General features: G+C 43.7%; 1 protein-coding gene across 6 annotated transcripts in view; it reads left to right on the top strand.

The window, feature by feature from the left end:
• ZBBX (zinc finger B-box domain containing) overlaps positions 1-17329 on the top strand; it is a 291614-nt gene that overhangs the window by 155102 nt on the left and 119183 nt on the right. For all 6 annotated transcript variants that reach the window (XM_068280953.1, XM_068280952.1, XM_068280949.1 and 3 more), the window contains one exon: positions 10031-10113. In XM_068280953.1, the coding sequence (XP_068137054.1) occupies positions 10031-10113 (83 nt within the window). The remainder of the gene's footprint in view (positions 1-10030; positions 10114-17329) is intronic.

Raw genomic sequence — 17329 nt, 5'->3', positions numbered from 1 at the left:
TGAAAATATTGCATTGCTGGTACAATAAAACAGCTACCAGATAGTAGACCAGTCTCAGTGCTTTTGTGGGTGGCAGGAGACAGTTATGTGTGTAGTACTGTGTTTCTTAACCCTTTCGCGTTCCGTCGTTTTCACGTAAGAAATGTTCACCTCCCATTCATTAGCCTATAACTTTATCACTACTTATCACAATGCACTGATCTATATCTTGTTTTTTCCACCACCAATTAGGCTTTCTTTGGGGGGTACATTTTGCTAAGAGCCACTTTACTGTAAATGCATTTTAACAGGAAGAATAAGAAAAAAATTGAAAAATTCATTATTTCTCAGTTTTCAGCCATTATAGTTTTAAAATAATACATGCCTCCATAATTAAAACTCACGTATTGTATTTGCCCATATGTCCCGGTTATTACACCGTTAAAATTATGTCCCTATCACAATGTATGGCGACAATATTTTATTTGGAAATAAAGGTGCATTTTTCCATTTTGCATCTATCACTATTTACATGTTTAAAATTAAAAAAAATATAGAAATATTTCATCTTTACATTGATATTTAAAAAGTTTAGACCCTTAGGTAAATATTTACATGTTGTTTTTTTTTTATTGTAATGTTGTTGTTTTTTTTTTATAGTAAACATTTTATTTGGGTACTTTTGGGAGGGTGGGAGGTAAACAATAGATTTATAATGTAAATGTGTGTTAATTCTTATATTTTTTTTTTCAGGTGTAGTATTACTTTTTGGCCACAAGATGGCGGCCATGAGTTTGTTTACATGACGTCACTCTAAGCGTAGCACACGCTTAGAGTGACACATCGGGAAGGAGACAGCCAGAAAAAGCACAGCTTCCGAGAGAAGCTGTCGCTTTTTCAGCGGGGGAGAGGAATCAGTGATCAGGCTCCATAGCCCGATACATTGATTCCTTGGCTACCGAATCCGCGGCCGGGAGTGCGCGTGCACGCGCACGATCGGCCGCGGTAGCGCGCATGGTTCCTGGACGTAGAAACTACGTCCAGGAACCAAAATAGGTTAAACACCACTGCAATAACAAAACTTTTAGAGCGGGCAACATCTACCTGCCAGATGCTGCGTACATGGATTTCAGCCGTGTATGATATTGTTAAAGGACCACTATAACAAAAAATGTAAAATACATGTAAACATATACAAATAGTAAATTTCTTCCAGATTAAAATGAGCCATAAATTACTTTTCTCCTATGTTGCTGTCACTTAAAGTAGGTAGTAGAAATCTGACAGAACTGACAGGTTTTTGACTAGCCCATCTCTTCATGGGGGATTCTCAGCGTGGCCTTTATTCCTTTTAAAGACATTCCCTGAAAAGGATTTATACAAAGATGTGGGCCAGCCTCCCTGTTTTCTGCATGCTTTTTTGGCATTTTCATGGAGCAACTGATATTCACTAAGTGTTTTTGAAAATAAAGAAAACTCTAAGACCCCCCATGAGGAGATGGGCTAGTCCAAAACCTGTTGGTTCTGTCAGATTTCAACTACATACTGTAAGTGACAGCAATATAGGAAAAAAGTAATTTATGGCACATTTTATTTTGGCAGAAACTTGCTTCTTATTTGTATGTATTTACATGTATTTTAAATTTTACGATTTTTTTCGATAGTGGTGCTTTAAGTGCCTGTCAACTGCCATCCTCAAATGAATGTGTGGATGACCCAATTCAGTTACATACTGTATATACTTAGCACAGTGCAGGCTGTTGGGTGCATCTGCACTGTAAATCAGACTAAGCTCTAGGGCCCACTTGCTGATGAAATGCTGTGGTTGTAATCCCACTTCAAGGATGTGATTTAAAAAAAAATCCCCATAGCATTACATTAGCAAGAGCTTTACAAACACAAGGACTTAGAATGTGCTGCTAGTGGGTCCCAGGACCACTAACAATACAAGTTTGTGAACAATAATTCGTATGAATGATCAGAGGATTATAGTTTGGGAGCACTAACGGACAAAAATCTCCTAACCAATCTTATCAGATTAATGAAATCAGTGCAATTTTTGGATCAATCCCATCAATCTGATTTAAAGTGGACCCAAATTAAAAATACAAGATTTCAGAAATAAAATCTATTTTCTAAATTATAATAATAAATACTGTAGCAGCCTTTTTTCAGCTGCATGATGACAAATATAAAATATTTTACATTTATTGGAGGAACCCATCCCTTCCTTTCATATTGCCGGGACAGTTGCCGGCAAACTGATGGAATAGGTGGTGTCCGGCAATGGAGGAATTGCTAATGGCTGCCACCTGTATAACCTTAGTTCTCAAAAGAGAAGGTTTGACAGCTCACTAAAGGACATGAAGAAAGAAGTGCGCAGACTAGAAAGGAAGTGGCGAAAATCCCAGAATTCAAAAGATAAACACAGCCTTGTCTCTCACCTGGAAAACTACCAAAATGCGATCACCAAGAAAAAATCCTTCCACCTATCACAGGAGATCGCAAAGGCCGCCAACAGACCAGCCCAACTATTCCGCACAGTTGATAGACTATGTAATCCATCCTGTCTAAAACCTACTATAACTCCCTCAAAGGAGCTATGTGAGAAATTTGCGTGCTACTTTGCTGACAAAGTATCCTCCATTCGGTCTCTCATTCAAGCCACAGCACCCAAGACTCATGCAACTCCTGGAAATAGCTGCAAAAACAACCTAACACCCTGGACTGACTTCAAAAGTATTAGTGAGGAAGAGATCTCAGACATCCTCCGTCGCCTCCGCCAGACAACCTGCGACCTGGACCCTGGACCAACTAAACATATGCTGAAATGCCCTGACCTGCTTGGTCCAGCATTTCACAAAATAGTATATTGCTCTCTACAAGCAGGGATGTTTCCTACCTCTCTAAAAGAAGGAATCATCAAGCCCCTTCTTAAAAAACCTTCCATGGATCCAGATGCTATGAGCAGCTACAGACCTGTCTCCAACCTCCCCTTCTTAGGTAAAGTTATTGAAAACGCTGTCTATCTGCAACTTGAAACCTGGCTGTCAGTAAACAACATCCTGGACCCTCTACAATCTGGCTTTAAGAAACACCACAGCTGCAGTGTGAAACAGCCCTCATCCAAGTCTGCAACGATCTGCTCATGGCAAGGGACAGAGGGGAATGCTCCATCCTAATCCTGTTGGATCTCTCAGCGGCTTTTGATACAGTTGACCATGAAATCCTGCTTAACAGACTGCAGGAGTACTGTGGCATCAGTGGATCAGTCCTCCAGTGGTTCAGATCATTCCTGACTGACAGAACACAGAGAGTATCCCTAGGACCCATAATGTCCAAACCTGCACCTCTACAATTCGGAGTGCCACAAGGATCAATCCTATCCCCTCTGCTGTTTGCAATCTACATGTTGCCACTCGGCACGCTTATCCAACGACATGGCCTGACGTACCACTGCTACGCTGATGACACACAGCTATACCTGTCCTTCAAACCTGGTGGAACAGACCCTACCCCAAAAATAAACTCTTGCTTAGCTGAGCTACAGGCATGGATGAATGATAACTGGTTGAAACTGAATGCTGACAAAACTGAGGTCCTGTTTGTCCAAAGCCAGTGCCCGCCATCAAAACAGCTCTATCCTAAAGCAACACCAATCAGGATTGGGAATTCAGACATAAACAGCTCCAACTTTGTGCGCAGCCTTGGCGTACTAATCGATGGGGAATTGAGTTTCAGAAACCAAATTTCATCTGTAGTTAAATCCTCCTTCTTTCATCTGAAGAACATTGCAAAGATTAAACATCTGATTCCCCCAGAGGATCTTCCAACCCTAGTCCACGCCTTCATCACATCACGTCTGGACTACTGCAATGCCCTTTATGTTGGCCTCCCCAAAAAGGACCTGCGTCGCCTGCAATTAGTGCAAAATTCTGCTGCCAGATTGCTAACAAACCAGCCTCGCCACTGTCATATTACACCGATCCTTCGCTCACTGCACTGGCTACCAGTAGAATGGAGAATACTCTTCAAGATTGGACTGCTGACATTCAAATCCCTGCACAGTCTAGTCCCTGGATACATGAAGGACTTGCTGAAGCTGCACCACACCTCTCACAACCTCAGATCAGCAAGTTCTGTAAACTTGGTCACTCCCAGAGTGCACCTCAAAAAATCTGGAGATAGAGCCTTCTGCCATGCTGCCCCTACTCTCTGGAACTCCCTACCACACCCAGTAAAGACAGCACCATCCCTGGAGCTATTCAAATCCAGACTGAAAAGCCACCTGTTTAGCCTGGCATTTCCAGATTTATAAAATGTCTTCCTCTGTACCACGATGGTCGGAGCCATGCTTACGCGCTTTCCCACGGGAGAAAAGCGCTTTATAAATGTTATTTGTTGTTGTTGTTGTTGTTGTTGTGAAAAGCATGCACTGAAATGCTCATAGGCTTGAAGGAGTGTTTATTTATCTTTGTATGTGTCAGAGTGGTGCAACTGAATATTTTGTATTAAAAAAAGTTTGGATTGGGTCCGCTTTAATTAATTAGGAGATTTCTGTCCGCTAGTGGTCTCAAATGTTCATTCCTGATCGTTCATACAAATAACTGTTCGTAACCAATCGTTCCGCAAATTGTGTCTTAGTGGCCACCTTTAGGAGCATTTCCTGTATCACAGTACACTTGAAACGGCTCTTAAAGGGAAGGTCCAAGCAAAATAAAAAAATGAGTTTCACTTACCTGGGGCTTCTACCAGCCCCATGCAGCCATCCTGTGCCCTCGCAGTCACTCACTGCTGCTCCAATCCCCCGCTGGCAGCTTGCCAACCTCGGAGGTCGGCGGGCCGCATTGCGTACATTTTTACGCATTCCCGCTAGTGCAGGAACATTAACACATACATTTTTACGCGTTACATGTTTAATGCGTAAATTTTTACGCGTTGCATCACTAACGCGTAAAAATGTATGGGTTAATGTTCCTGCACTAGCGGGAATGCGTAAAAATGTACGCAATGTGGCCCGCCGACCTCCGAGGTCGGCAAGCTGCCAGAGGGGGACTGGAGCAGCAGTGAGTGACTGCGAGGGCACAGGATGGCTGCATGGGGCTGGTAGAAGCCCCAGGTAAGTGAAACTCATTTTTTTTATTTTGCTTGGACCTTCCCTTTAAAGAAAACCTGTAACTCACCTCAGGTGGGGGAAGCCTCCGGATCCTATTGAGGCTTTTCCAGTCCTCCTCGGTTCCACGGCGGCGGCAATAAAGCTCCCGAACAGCGGGCAAGTAAATATTTACCTTCCTCACTCCAGCGCAGGTGCATTCCTGAATTTTTAAGACCGCTACTATACTAATTTTGCTATTTTGCTATATACCAATTGGGACCCTGAGGCTTCCCCCTCCCGAGGTGGGTACCCCCCAGGGGAACTTTTTTTGTTACAGGTTCTCTTTAACTGAATGCACATGTTTACAGATCTTTTTTCTAAGGGTTCCCCTTTTCCTGAAGTCACTGGTGTTGAGGTACCTGTGCCCACATTCCTTTCATGTTTTTTATTTTTCCCTGCAAGATTTGGTCACGTCTTTTGCTATCTATCTTGACTCTTTAAATGCCTTTGTTGTGTTCTTCCAGTGTAGTTTGCCTTCTTAAAACAGAATGCATTTGCAATAATTCAGCTTTAAGTGAGTGACTGTGATCTCCCACAATGCATCAGTACTGAATCTGCAAATTATCTCTTTATGCCCCTGAAGCTAGGCTTACATCCAGAACTGCTGATGCATAGCAAGCCTAAAGCTTATACATTTTACAGAGCCACATCAACCCAATATGCAGACAGCCTGAGGAGGACCAACAGTCTGAAACAGGCTGTCTGCATGTTGGGTTGATGTGGCTCTGTAAATTTTATAAGCTATAGGCTTGCTATATACCACCGGTTCCAGATGTGAGCCTGGCTTCAGGGGCATAAAGAGATCATTTGCATATTCAGTAGTGATGCATTGTGGGAGACCACAGTCGTTCACTTAAAGCTGGATTAACGCAAATGCCTTCCATTTTAAGTAAGCAGACTACACTGAGCATTGGCTTTTTATTAGAGGGGATTTTGGTCTCTTTTATTCCCCTAAACTTTCCTTGTAGTTTTGGGTCACCTCGAGCTCCTTGGGTATTCTGTTGCATTCTTCCAGTTGTTAGAGTTGCGCTTGATTACTGCATCTAATGAAGCACTGCAGTCCAGACAAGAAGAAGTAACAGGAACTTGGTTTTACTTAAACTTGGATTCAGCAACATACAGCAAGATCACCTAACATGGTGACAGGCTAAAACACACACAGTGTACACACACAGGAAGCACTGGACACACCTAAAAGTAACAGAGAGATAACCATAGACATCACTGTAGAGGCATCATCAGCAGCGACATCTAGTGTCCAGAATATAAATTGCAGTCAGTTCTTATTTAGACTAAGCTGCAGTTCTGTTGAATTTCTCCAACACCAGTAATGCTTTCTTATGTTTCTAAGTCCTTTGCAGCAACTCAGGTTGCACAAATAGTGTATGAATTGTTGGCACATGCTGAATGCTTTTATACAAGTAACAGAACTATGAGGTGACCTCCAATTTCCCTTTGTGTTTTAAAGCTGAGGTGACTTTGTTCCTTGTGATGCATATGTTTAAGCTGAAAAGAAAGGCTTTTTAATCTAAGTAGTGATCCATCTACACTTTTTCTTAATTCCGCTAACTGCTTTAAATACCTTGATAAAGTACTTTTGAATTGAGCTTTTTAACATAACTGACCTTCTGTAAATTTGTTAGAAGTCTGTAACATATGCAAGAAAAAGTAGAGCAGTTGTTTTATGCAACCAATCAGGTTTCAGAGGAATGAAGCAAGGATTCCGAATGTTTGCCCCGGGCAACTGCTCCACATTTGTTATAGCATCCTTTGTATCTGTTATGATAAATTACCCCCTTCTGTGTTCTTTGGAGCAGGATTTCACCTCTGATTTTGCTGTGGTGAAGCAGAAAAAGAAATAGCGTGGGTTAGTATGTGCAATACAAATGCTCTGCTCCTATTATTATTAAATGAGATAAATTATATTTTAACTCATGAAATGAACACAGCAAAATATTAACAACAAGTTTAGATGTTCTGTAGAACAGCTCTGATTCACAAATCTTTTCTTGACAGTTGTTGCTCATCTTTTTCTAAGCTTGTCTCCGTTACAAATTTGAAGCCCCTAGCAAATAAAAAAGTACTAATTGTGGCCTTAATTCTATTGACTTGGCGACCAATCGGCCATCCGATTTGATAATTATTATCTAATCAGATGAAAATCAGTGCCGCCAAGAGCATGCCCCATCAAGGATCCCACCAATTTTAGTCTGAAATAAGTTGCATGTATCAATCAGACATGCTGCAAGATGTCGGATGTCATAGTCAATCGTGTGCGCGGCAGTAATGGCAAGCCATATCGCGACAAATGTGACGAATGCAATGAAACTCCGCCAGCTCTGTCCCCCCAATGCAAAATGTGCTCGCTCAGTGCAGTATACTTTACCTGTCCATGTCCGCTGCTGGCTCCAGGTTCATCCGCAATCCGCATACGTGCACCCCATGTGGTTGCCGGAGTAATGTGGCTGCGTGTAGGACGTCACACACGTGTGTATGCATATTGCAGACAGAGACCAGAGCCAGCAGTGGGCACAGGTAAAGTATACTGCACCGAGCACCAGGGGGGCACAGGGGGTAGCAAGGTGGCAGATGCGGCATTACTAGGCCAATTCCCAAGAGATTTCATGCTGAAATCGATTGGGATTCGGCCTGTGGTGTATGGGCAGTTGACAGATTACTTTCTAATCAGATTCGATCAGAGAGAGATCTGTCTCTTGGTCGATCCGCCCATACATAGTCTGATGTATGGGCACCTTAAAATCAGGTAAGATAAGTGACACCGAACATTACTGTCTGGGGAAAATAGCTTGTGGGTTTTTTGTGTGTGTGTGCTTTGCACAGAAATGGTACTATATAAATAAAATGACGAAACGATAAGAAGAGAAATATTGTGAGGATAGAATACTGTAATGTGACAGGGCTTATATGTTTCACATACAATAGAACATCACCTGGATACTACGTACAGTATATATATACATATATATATATATATATATATATATATATATATATATATATATATATATATATATATAATTTTCATGATTTTCGTGTATAAAACGTTGGTTGTTACGATAAAAAATGTCAGTTAAATATACAGTGGTTTGCAAAAGTGTTTGGCCCCCTTAAAGTTTTCCACATTTTGTCATATTACTGCCACAAACATGAATTAATTTTATTGGAATTCCATGTGAAAGACCAATACAAAGTGGTGTACACATGAGAAATTGAATGAAAATCATACATGATTCCAAACATTAAATAAAAAAAAATGCTAAGTGGGGTGTGCGTAATTATTCAGCCCCTGAGTCAATACTATGTAGAACCACCTTTTGCTGCAATTACAGCTGCCAGTCTTTTAGGGTATGTCTCTACTAGCTTTTCACATCTAGAGACTGAAATCCTTGCCTGTTCTTCTTTGCAAAACAGCTCCAGCTCAGTCAGATTAGATGGACAACGTTTGTGAACAGCAGTTTTTTTAAGATCTTGCCACAGATTCTTGATTGGATTTAGATCTGGACTTTGACTGGGCCATTCTAACACAAGGATATGTTGTGTTTTAAACCATTCCATTGTTGCCCTGGCTTTATGTTTAGGGTTGTTGTCCTGCTGGAAGGTGAACCTCCGCCCCAGTCTCAAGTCGTTTGCAGACTCCAATAGGTTTTCTTCCAAGATTGCCCTGTATTTGGCTCCATCCATCTTCCCATCAACTCTGACCAGCTTCACTGTCCCTGCTAAAGAGAAGCACCCCCAGAGCATGATGCGGCCACCACCATATTTGACAGTGGGAATGGTGTGTTCAGAGTGATGTGCAGTGTTAGTTTTCCACCACACATAGCATTTTGGCCAAAAAGTTCCATTTTGGTCTCATCTGACCAGAGCACCTTCTTCCATATGTTTGCTGTGTCCCCCACATGGCTTGTGGAAAACTGCAAACTGGACTTCTTATTCTTTTCTGTTAGCAGTGGCTTTCTTCTTGCCACTCTTCCATAAAGGCCAATTTTCTGCAGTGCACGACTAATAGTTGTCATATGGACAGATTCCCCCACCTGAGCTGTAGATCTCGGCAGCTCGTCCAGAGTCACCATGGGCCTCTTGACTGCATTTCTGATCAGCGCTCTCCTTGTTCGACCTGTGAGTTTAGGTGGACGGCCTTGTCTTGATAGGTTTACAGTTTTGCCATACTCCTTCCATTTCTGAATGATCGCTTGAACAGTGCTCTGTGGGATGTTCAAGGCTTTGGAAATCTTTTTTGTAGCCTAGGCCTGCTTTAAATGTCTCAATAACATTATCCCTGACCTGTCTGGTGTGTTCTTTGGACTTCATGGTGTTTTTGCTCCCAATATTCTCTTAGACAACCTCTGGGGCCGTCACAGAGCAGCTGTATTTGTACTGACATTAAATTACACACAGGTGCACTCTATTTAGTCATTAGCTTTCATCAGGCAATGTCTATGGGCAACTGACTGCACTCAGACCAAAGGGGTCTGAATAATTACGCACACCCCACTTTGCAGTTATTTATTTGCAAAAAATGTTTGGAATCATGTATGATTTTCGTTCCATTTCTCACATGTACACCACTTTGTATTGGTCTTTTATGTGGAATTCCAATATAATTGATTCATGTTTGTGGCAGTATTGTGACAAAATGTGGAAAACTTCAAGGGGGCCGAATACTTTTGCAAGCCACTGTGTATATATATATATATATATATATATATATATATATATATATATATATATATATATATATATATATATATATATAATCAGTGACATAGTGTAACTTTGTGTTCTAATTAATCTTATTTCCATGATGGATGCAATGATGTGTCCTCAGAATATGCTGATATGTTTATTTTCCTAAAACAAATGTGTGTGTTTATTTAGGAGCCTGAAGAAGGACTTGAAGAAACAAGACACTTCTTGGTTGAAGCTGTAGATTTCAGTGACACGAGAAATCTCCATAACTGGTATGTATATTTTTGTATATGCATGGCCATGAATGCTAACAGTGTTGACAGGCACTTAAAGGGATACTTAAGCCTGAAATTAAAAATCAGTTTTACTTACGTGGGGCTTCTACCAGCCCCCTTCAGCCTTCCCATGCCCTCGTAGTCACTCACGGATTCTCCTGTTCCCCGCTGCTAGCTATGACAGGCTCACTGCGCCTGCGCAGGCCTTGCCACGCATTTCCTTCTCTGCGTTCCTGTCCGCAATAGCATCCTGCACAGGACGCTATTGCGGTCAGGAATGCGAAGAAGGCTACGTGTGACCGGGCCTGTTGCTGAAATTGACTGGCGCCGGGGAACAGGAGGATCCTGAGTGACTGCGAGGGCACGGGACGGCTGCAGGGGGCTGGTAGAAGCCCCATGTGATTAAAATTGATTTTTTTCTCCCTGGCTTAAGTTCCTCTTTAAGGTTTTCATAATAAGGTGTAACAAAGTTTTAAATATAAAACACTTAAAGGTCTTCAGAGTGATGTTGTATTGCTCATTATGTGGTAGTTGTCCAGAATGTACTCACACCACCAGTGTTGGTCTTTCTGCTCATCATTTTAACGGTAAGGCTCACATATTTAGCGGTGCGATCATTCTGCGGCAGGAGAGTTCGGGGCGGGACAATTGCACCGCACCTTTCCCCGTGCATATTACCGACAGGGTAATATGGATAGCGCCGCCACCGCTCAGTGTCCTACTGCGTGCTAGACAGGAACCACGTCACTAGATTACCGTCACTCTGCGTATGCACAACGCTATTGCTCGTGCACAACTACCACATTGCCATGGACTTGCTTTGTTGCATAATCCGTGTGCTAGGCACTGCTCATGCGGCAACTCACTGCAGAGTTTGTGGCGGCCTTGAATTGATTTCACTACTTCCGTTGCACCGCATCATGTGTGGCCATAGTGTGTAAGTCTCCATAGACCTACATTGCCCTCACAATGAGCTGTGGTGGGGAAAGTACCACGACGCTGCGAAAAGCAGTAAGTGTGAAAGTAGCCTAAAGCTCATGACTGGATTTACATCTCAGCAGCACAAAATACTGACTCCCTAAATCCTCGTAAAAAACTTGTAAATCCTGAATGAAGGCAAGTTTGCCCACTGAACCATACTGAAGGTGTGCTGTCATTTCATGGTTAGCCCTCATTTCCTGGTTAGCCCTACTATTACCTCTCCCTCTCACCCGGCATACTCATGTTCACCATTTTGGTGACACTCTGATGTCTCTGCTAAAGGGAGCATAGAGAGTTGGATGGACTGTCCATCCATCTACAGTATATATGCTCTGGGAGGAATTACATCAGCATTGCAGCAGGATGGTAAGCATTGTTTTGTGAGTCCCCGACAGCCTCTCAGGACACTGGCACCTCTTGGCTTGTGCCTAGTGTACCTAGTGCTAACTTCAGCCCTACTATAGCTACTCTACCACTGATGTATCCTATTGGACAGGAGGATGTCAGCTGGGTGGTCTTTCTGTTATTGAAAGTAACTCTAAGTTCAAATACTGGGCATGCTTCAATAGCAATATTTCTGAATCTAGAAAGTTTTTTTTAAGGTAGTGACACAATTGCAGGTAGCCTGTGGTGTATGAATCCTAAGAAGCTGTTTAGTAAACTACATGGATATTCCATAATAAGAGCATTACTGGAATGCAGGGATCATAGCTTACCTGCTTTCATTGCCATTATTTTTTCTTCAGTACTTCAGTATTTTTCTTATCCCAGCTTGGCCTTCATTTTCACATTAAAACTAACACCTCCTGTACTCATTTCCAGCAAAAACACAGCATAATTGTATTTTTATACAGTAACATAAATATGTTGGCTGCTATGATGAATGACTTATTATTTAGAATGGTTAATTAATACCTAATTAAGTACCTAGGTTAAGCATATAGCAGTCTAAATGTCCCCGTGCAAGTCATTTGTCTTTGTGTGCCTTTGCAACTTAATTTGCTAAATAGCATTTGCATTTCAGAGCAGTACCTCAAAAAACATTGTAATGTTTGTGTAACGATTGTGGAATTCTCTCCGTGATCAGCGCACAGGACGTGCGCTGACACTGCGGAAATCCTCCACAAGCGTATAATTTGAGGGAACCCAGCAAAAGGTGCAACGCACCTGTAGAGGGAAATTACTGTCGGCAGATGGAGCTGTGGAGTGCAGAGAAACAGCTCCTCTACCCTGCTACAGACGCCAGACAGGAATTGTACGAAGGGAAGAAACGCAGGGCAAGATAGCCCTGAAAGAGAGAGATCAAAGCGACAGAGGGTATGTGTGTCCACCAATCTAGTCGCCACCCTGCGACGATGAACACACAACCATGAAGATCAAGTGAGAAGGCAATCGCAAGAGATGGTGATTGCTAACAGAGACACAAGACCGAATAAGCACAGATGAGGAATGTATGTATGTCCACCAATCTAGCCGCCAACCTGCGATGGTGGACACACAACAGAGGAAACCAAGTGAGAACGCAATCGCAAGGGAAGTGATTGCGAATGAGGATGAGCACAGGGACAGAATGTATGTATGTGCACCAATCTAGTCGCCAACCCGCGATGGTGCACACACAACAGCAGAAACAAAGTAGGAACGCAATCGCGAGAGAGGCGATTGCCAGAGGTGACACAAGGCTTAGGCAAGACAGGGGACGAGAGTAGCAAAGGCACAGCAAATCATACAATGAGAAGATAAGGAAAATAACAAACGCTAACTAAACGCGAACACCGCACTCATTCGCAACAGCGAACGCGTTTACTGCGCGGCCTCCGCGTGTTAAGCACAACAGAGACAAGCACGCCTAACTAACCCCCACCACCCAAACATGAAACAGAGAACGCGAGCGCTTGCTTAACGGTTACCTCACCGAGGCTACAGCAAGCGTTCGTCTCAGACAAGACAGACAGATGAACGGGAAACAGGATAGGAAAGATCCACTGCTCTTTCCGCCAGAGCGAGTGCGATCCAGGTAAAGTAACAGAGCTAGCAGGATCCACTGCTCTTACCGCCAGAGCGAGTGCGATCCAAGTATCGCAACAGGGTGATGAGATAGCTGGTAGCAACCGCTGCTCCAGCTATACTCCAAGAAGCAGATCAGAAGGATCCACAGCCGCTACCGCTAGAGGCTAATGCGATCTGAGCAAGACAAACAGAGCAGATAGCTGGTAGCAACCGCTGCTCCAGCTATACTCCAAGACAGACAGAACGATTTCCTGACGACCACCGTTGGCGACAGGACAATCGCAACAGAGAGGCAATACAGACAAAACAGATAAGCAGGCTAACTGCACTAGAGAAGCTGCCTAGTGCAGTCCTCAGAATTACTCTAACTAACTATAACAATCCAACAGGAAAGGCTGACACTCCAGGAGTGATTTAACAAACCGTTATGACCAGCGAAGTACTGTGGAATCACATAGTATACAGTGGTGTGAAAAACTATTTGCCCCCTTCCTGATTTCTTATTCTTTTGCATGTTTGTCACACTTAAATGTTTCTGCTCATCAAAAACCGTTAACTATTAGTCAAAGATAGCATCATTGAACACAAAATGCAGTTTTAAATGATGGTTTTTATTATTTAGTGAGAAAAAAAAACCTCAAAACCTACATGGCCCTGTGTGAAAAAGAAATTGCCCCCTGAACCTAATAACTGGTTGGGCCACCCTTAGCAGCAATAACTGCAATCAAGTGCTTGCGATGCAACGAGTCTTTTACAGCGCTCTGGAGGAATTTTGGCCCACTCATCTTTGCAGAATTGTTGTAATTCAGCTTTATTTGAGGGTTTTCTAGCATGAACCACCTTTTTAAGGTCATGCCACAACATCTCAATAGGATTCAGGTCAGGACTTTGACTAGGCCACTCCAAAGTCTTCATTTTGTTTTTCTTCAGCCATTCAGAGGTGGATTTGCTGGTGTGTTTTGGGTCATTGTCCTGCTGCAGCACCCAAGATCACTTCAGCTTGAGTTGACGAACAGATGGCCGGACATTCTCCTTCAGGATTTTTTGGTAGACAGTAGAATTCATGGTTCCATCTATCACAGCAAGCCTTCCAGGTCCTGAAGCAGCAAAACAACCCCAGACCATCACACTACCACCACCATATTTTACTGTTGGTATGATGTTCTTTTGCTGAAATGCTGTGTTACTTCTACGCCAGATGTAATGGGACACGCACCTGCCAAAAAGTTCAACTTTTGTCTCGTCGGTCCACAAGGTATTTTCTCAAAAGTCTTGGCAATCATTGAGATGTTTTTTAGCAAAGTTGAGACGAGCCTTAATGTTCTTTTTGCTTAAAAGTGGTTTGCGCCTTGGATATCTGCCATGCAGGCTGTTTTTGCCCAGTCTCTTTCTTATGGTGGAGTCGTGAACACTGACCTTAATTGAGGCAAGTGATGCCTGCAGTTCTTTAGATGTTGTCCTGGGGTGTTTTGTGGCCTCTCGGTTGAGTTTTCTCTGCGCTCTTGGGGTAATTTTGGTCGGCCGGCCACTCCTGGGAAGGTTCATCACTGTTCCATGTTTTTTGCCATTTGTGGATAATGGCTCTCACTGTGGTTCGCTGGAGTCCCAAAGCTTTAGAAATGGCTTTATTACCTTGGTGGAGGGTAGCAAAGGTGAGACTCCAGCACTCTCAAGACTACAGCAGGGGACTGGACTCGACTCCTGGCATTAGACTGTGGCTGGGTAATTCCCTTGAAAAAGCGTGCACAGGCTATGTAGCAGCAGGTAAACTTGTGTGGAGGAGAGAGATGAGATGGAGCCAGCACTGCAATTCGGGTAATTTATTAGGTCAATAAAAAAACAGAAGCACTTACAGTTAGCAAGGTCGGATGCAAAGCGGAAAGTTGGGCGCCAGGTCTATGTCCCCCTGCGGACGTCCGTTTCGCGCCGCTGGCGCTTGTTCACCGCAACCGTTGCGGTGAACAAGCGCCAGCGTTGCGAAACGGACATCCGCAGGGGGACATAGACCTGGCGCCCACCTTTCCGCTTTGCATCCGACCTTGCTGACTGTAAGTGCTTCTGTTTTTTTATTGACCGAATAAATTACCCGAATTGCAGTGCTGGCTCCATCTCATCTCTCTCCTCCACACCGGCTTTATAACCTTTACCAGACTGATAGATCTCAATTACAGTACTTTTGTTCTCATTTGTTCCTGAATTTCTTTGGATCTTGGCATGATGTCTAGCTTTTGAGGTGCTTTTGGTCTACTTCTCTGTGTCAGATAGCTCCTATTTAAGTGATTTCTTGATTGAAACAGGTGTGGCAGTAATCAGGCCTGGGGGTGACTACAGAAATTAAACTCAGGTGTGATAAACCACAGTTAAGTTATTTTTTAACAAGGGGGGCAATCACTTTTTTCACACAGGGCCATGTATATTTGGAGTTTTTTTTCTCACTAAATAATAAAAACCATCATTTAAAACTGCATTTTGTGTTCAATTATGTTAACTTTGACTAATAGTTAACGGTTTTTGATGAGCAGAAACATTTAAGTGTGACAAACATGCAAAAGAATAAGACATCAGGAAGGGGGCAAATAGTTTTTCACACCACTGTATATAGAGCCAGCCTACAAAGGATGTGGCTAGGCAATTTGCATGACAAACGTATGCAAATTCCTCAGCAGCAGCAAGCTGCAAAACTGACAAAAGGTCTCTTTTCCAGAGACCTGCAGAATGCAGACCTGAACAGTGGTCAAAAAGCTGCCTGCCTGCGCAGGCAGCTGAGCGGATCATTACAGTACCCCCCCCCCCCCCCTCTAGGGTTGGATTCCAGACGATCCTCTAAACTGATATTAGCAAAAGACTCTAACTGAAGACTCATGAAGGTCGGGACAGCCCGACAAGGCCCAATTCCAGAGTCAGCCCACTCGAAACCGACCTCATCGGAAGGAGAACCCACCGACACATGCCCATCAGTACCACAAGTCTCAGTGCAACACCCATCAGGACTGTGAATGCCAGAGAAGAAGCCATCGACACCCACCGAGCCATGCCCACCACCTTCCAGGGACCGTCCAAAAATACCAAACCTGCCACAATACCCATTCGAAGTGTCCCTTTCCACAAAGCACCCAATGCTAATCTCATCCAAGGTACCAGGAAATATTTCTCCCAGGATCTCCCAGAACACTTTGAAGCTTCGCAGAGATCCCAGGAGGGCAGAACGATCACCAGGCTCACATGGAGAACTATCAAGAACCCCTATGGAACCAATGACAATTCCGGATTCAGAATTACCAGGACAAGCATTAAGATCAGGGCCTTCAGGGACCACCTCTGGGCATGCAGGCAGGCAGGCAACATCAGAACAGGTTTCCACCGAGGAAGCATCTGAGCAGGCTGGCAACCGAGACACACTTGGGCTTTCTAGATCACAGAACACATCGGGGTACACTAGCCCAAGGGGAACCTCAGGACACGTCGAGGAACTGCCAACCTCAGAGTCCGTCACGACAAGACCAAAACTAGAACCGGGCAGAGAATCATCACGAGCAGTGGTCACAAGCACTGGACTTTCAAAAGAAGGCTTGGGGCTTGGACTCAACCCTAGAAATTTCTGTGACTGTACTGGTATCTAACCCACATTCATCATTGACTACACAAGACTGAAGCTCCTTAAGAGCTGCAACAGTAGTCAGCACAACAGCAATGCCCACTGAAAGGGGCAAAACCTCAGACGGATCTGGGGGGCAGGAGGTATCTCCTAGAAGTTCTGCATCCGTTAGGAGGGACTTGGAAACCTCCAAAACATCAACTAAGACCTCAGAAATGTCATTTTCCAAGTTTTCTATGAAGGGTTCTGAACTATCCATGTTAGGCCCCGTTCACACTTGCGTTTTGGCAAATAAACGGACCGGATCCTGATCGGATCCTGACCTGATCCTGATCAGAACCGTACGGTTCCGATCCGGATCCGGTCCGTTTGTATCAGGCATGCATCAGGCTGCCATCCGGATCCGTGGGTAAAAAATAGCGAAATTTAAAAAAAAAATGTTGAGGTTAGCAGAAGGTGCACCTGGTGCACGTGTAGAATCAGGTTCCTCCGCTGCAGGCCTCACCTCCACCTCCGACATTCTGCCAAACAGCTCCAGCACGTCTGTCACTGCTGCTCCACTCCAGACATGCTTGGCCCATGTGTCCCCATCCGAAATGGCCGCTTGCATACGCATAGGAAGTGGGG

The sequence above is a fragment of the Hyperolius riggenbachi genome, chromosome 4, assembly GCF_040937935.1.
Source record: "Hyperolius riggenbachi isolate aHypRig1 chromosome 4, aHypRig1.pri, whole genome shotgun sequence".
Taxonomy (NCBI): domain Eukaryota; kingdom Metazoa; phylum Chordata; class Amphibia; order Anura; family Hyperoliidae; genus Hyperolius; species Hyperolius riggenbachi.
Note: the sequence above shows the minus strand (reverse complement) of the source record. Positions and strands in the feature narration are given on the sequence as shown.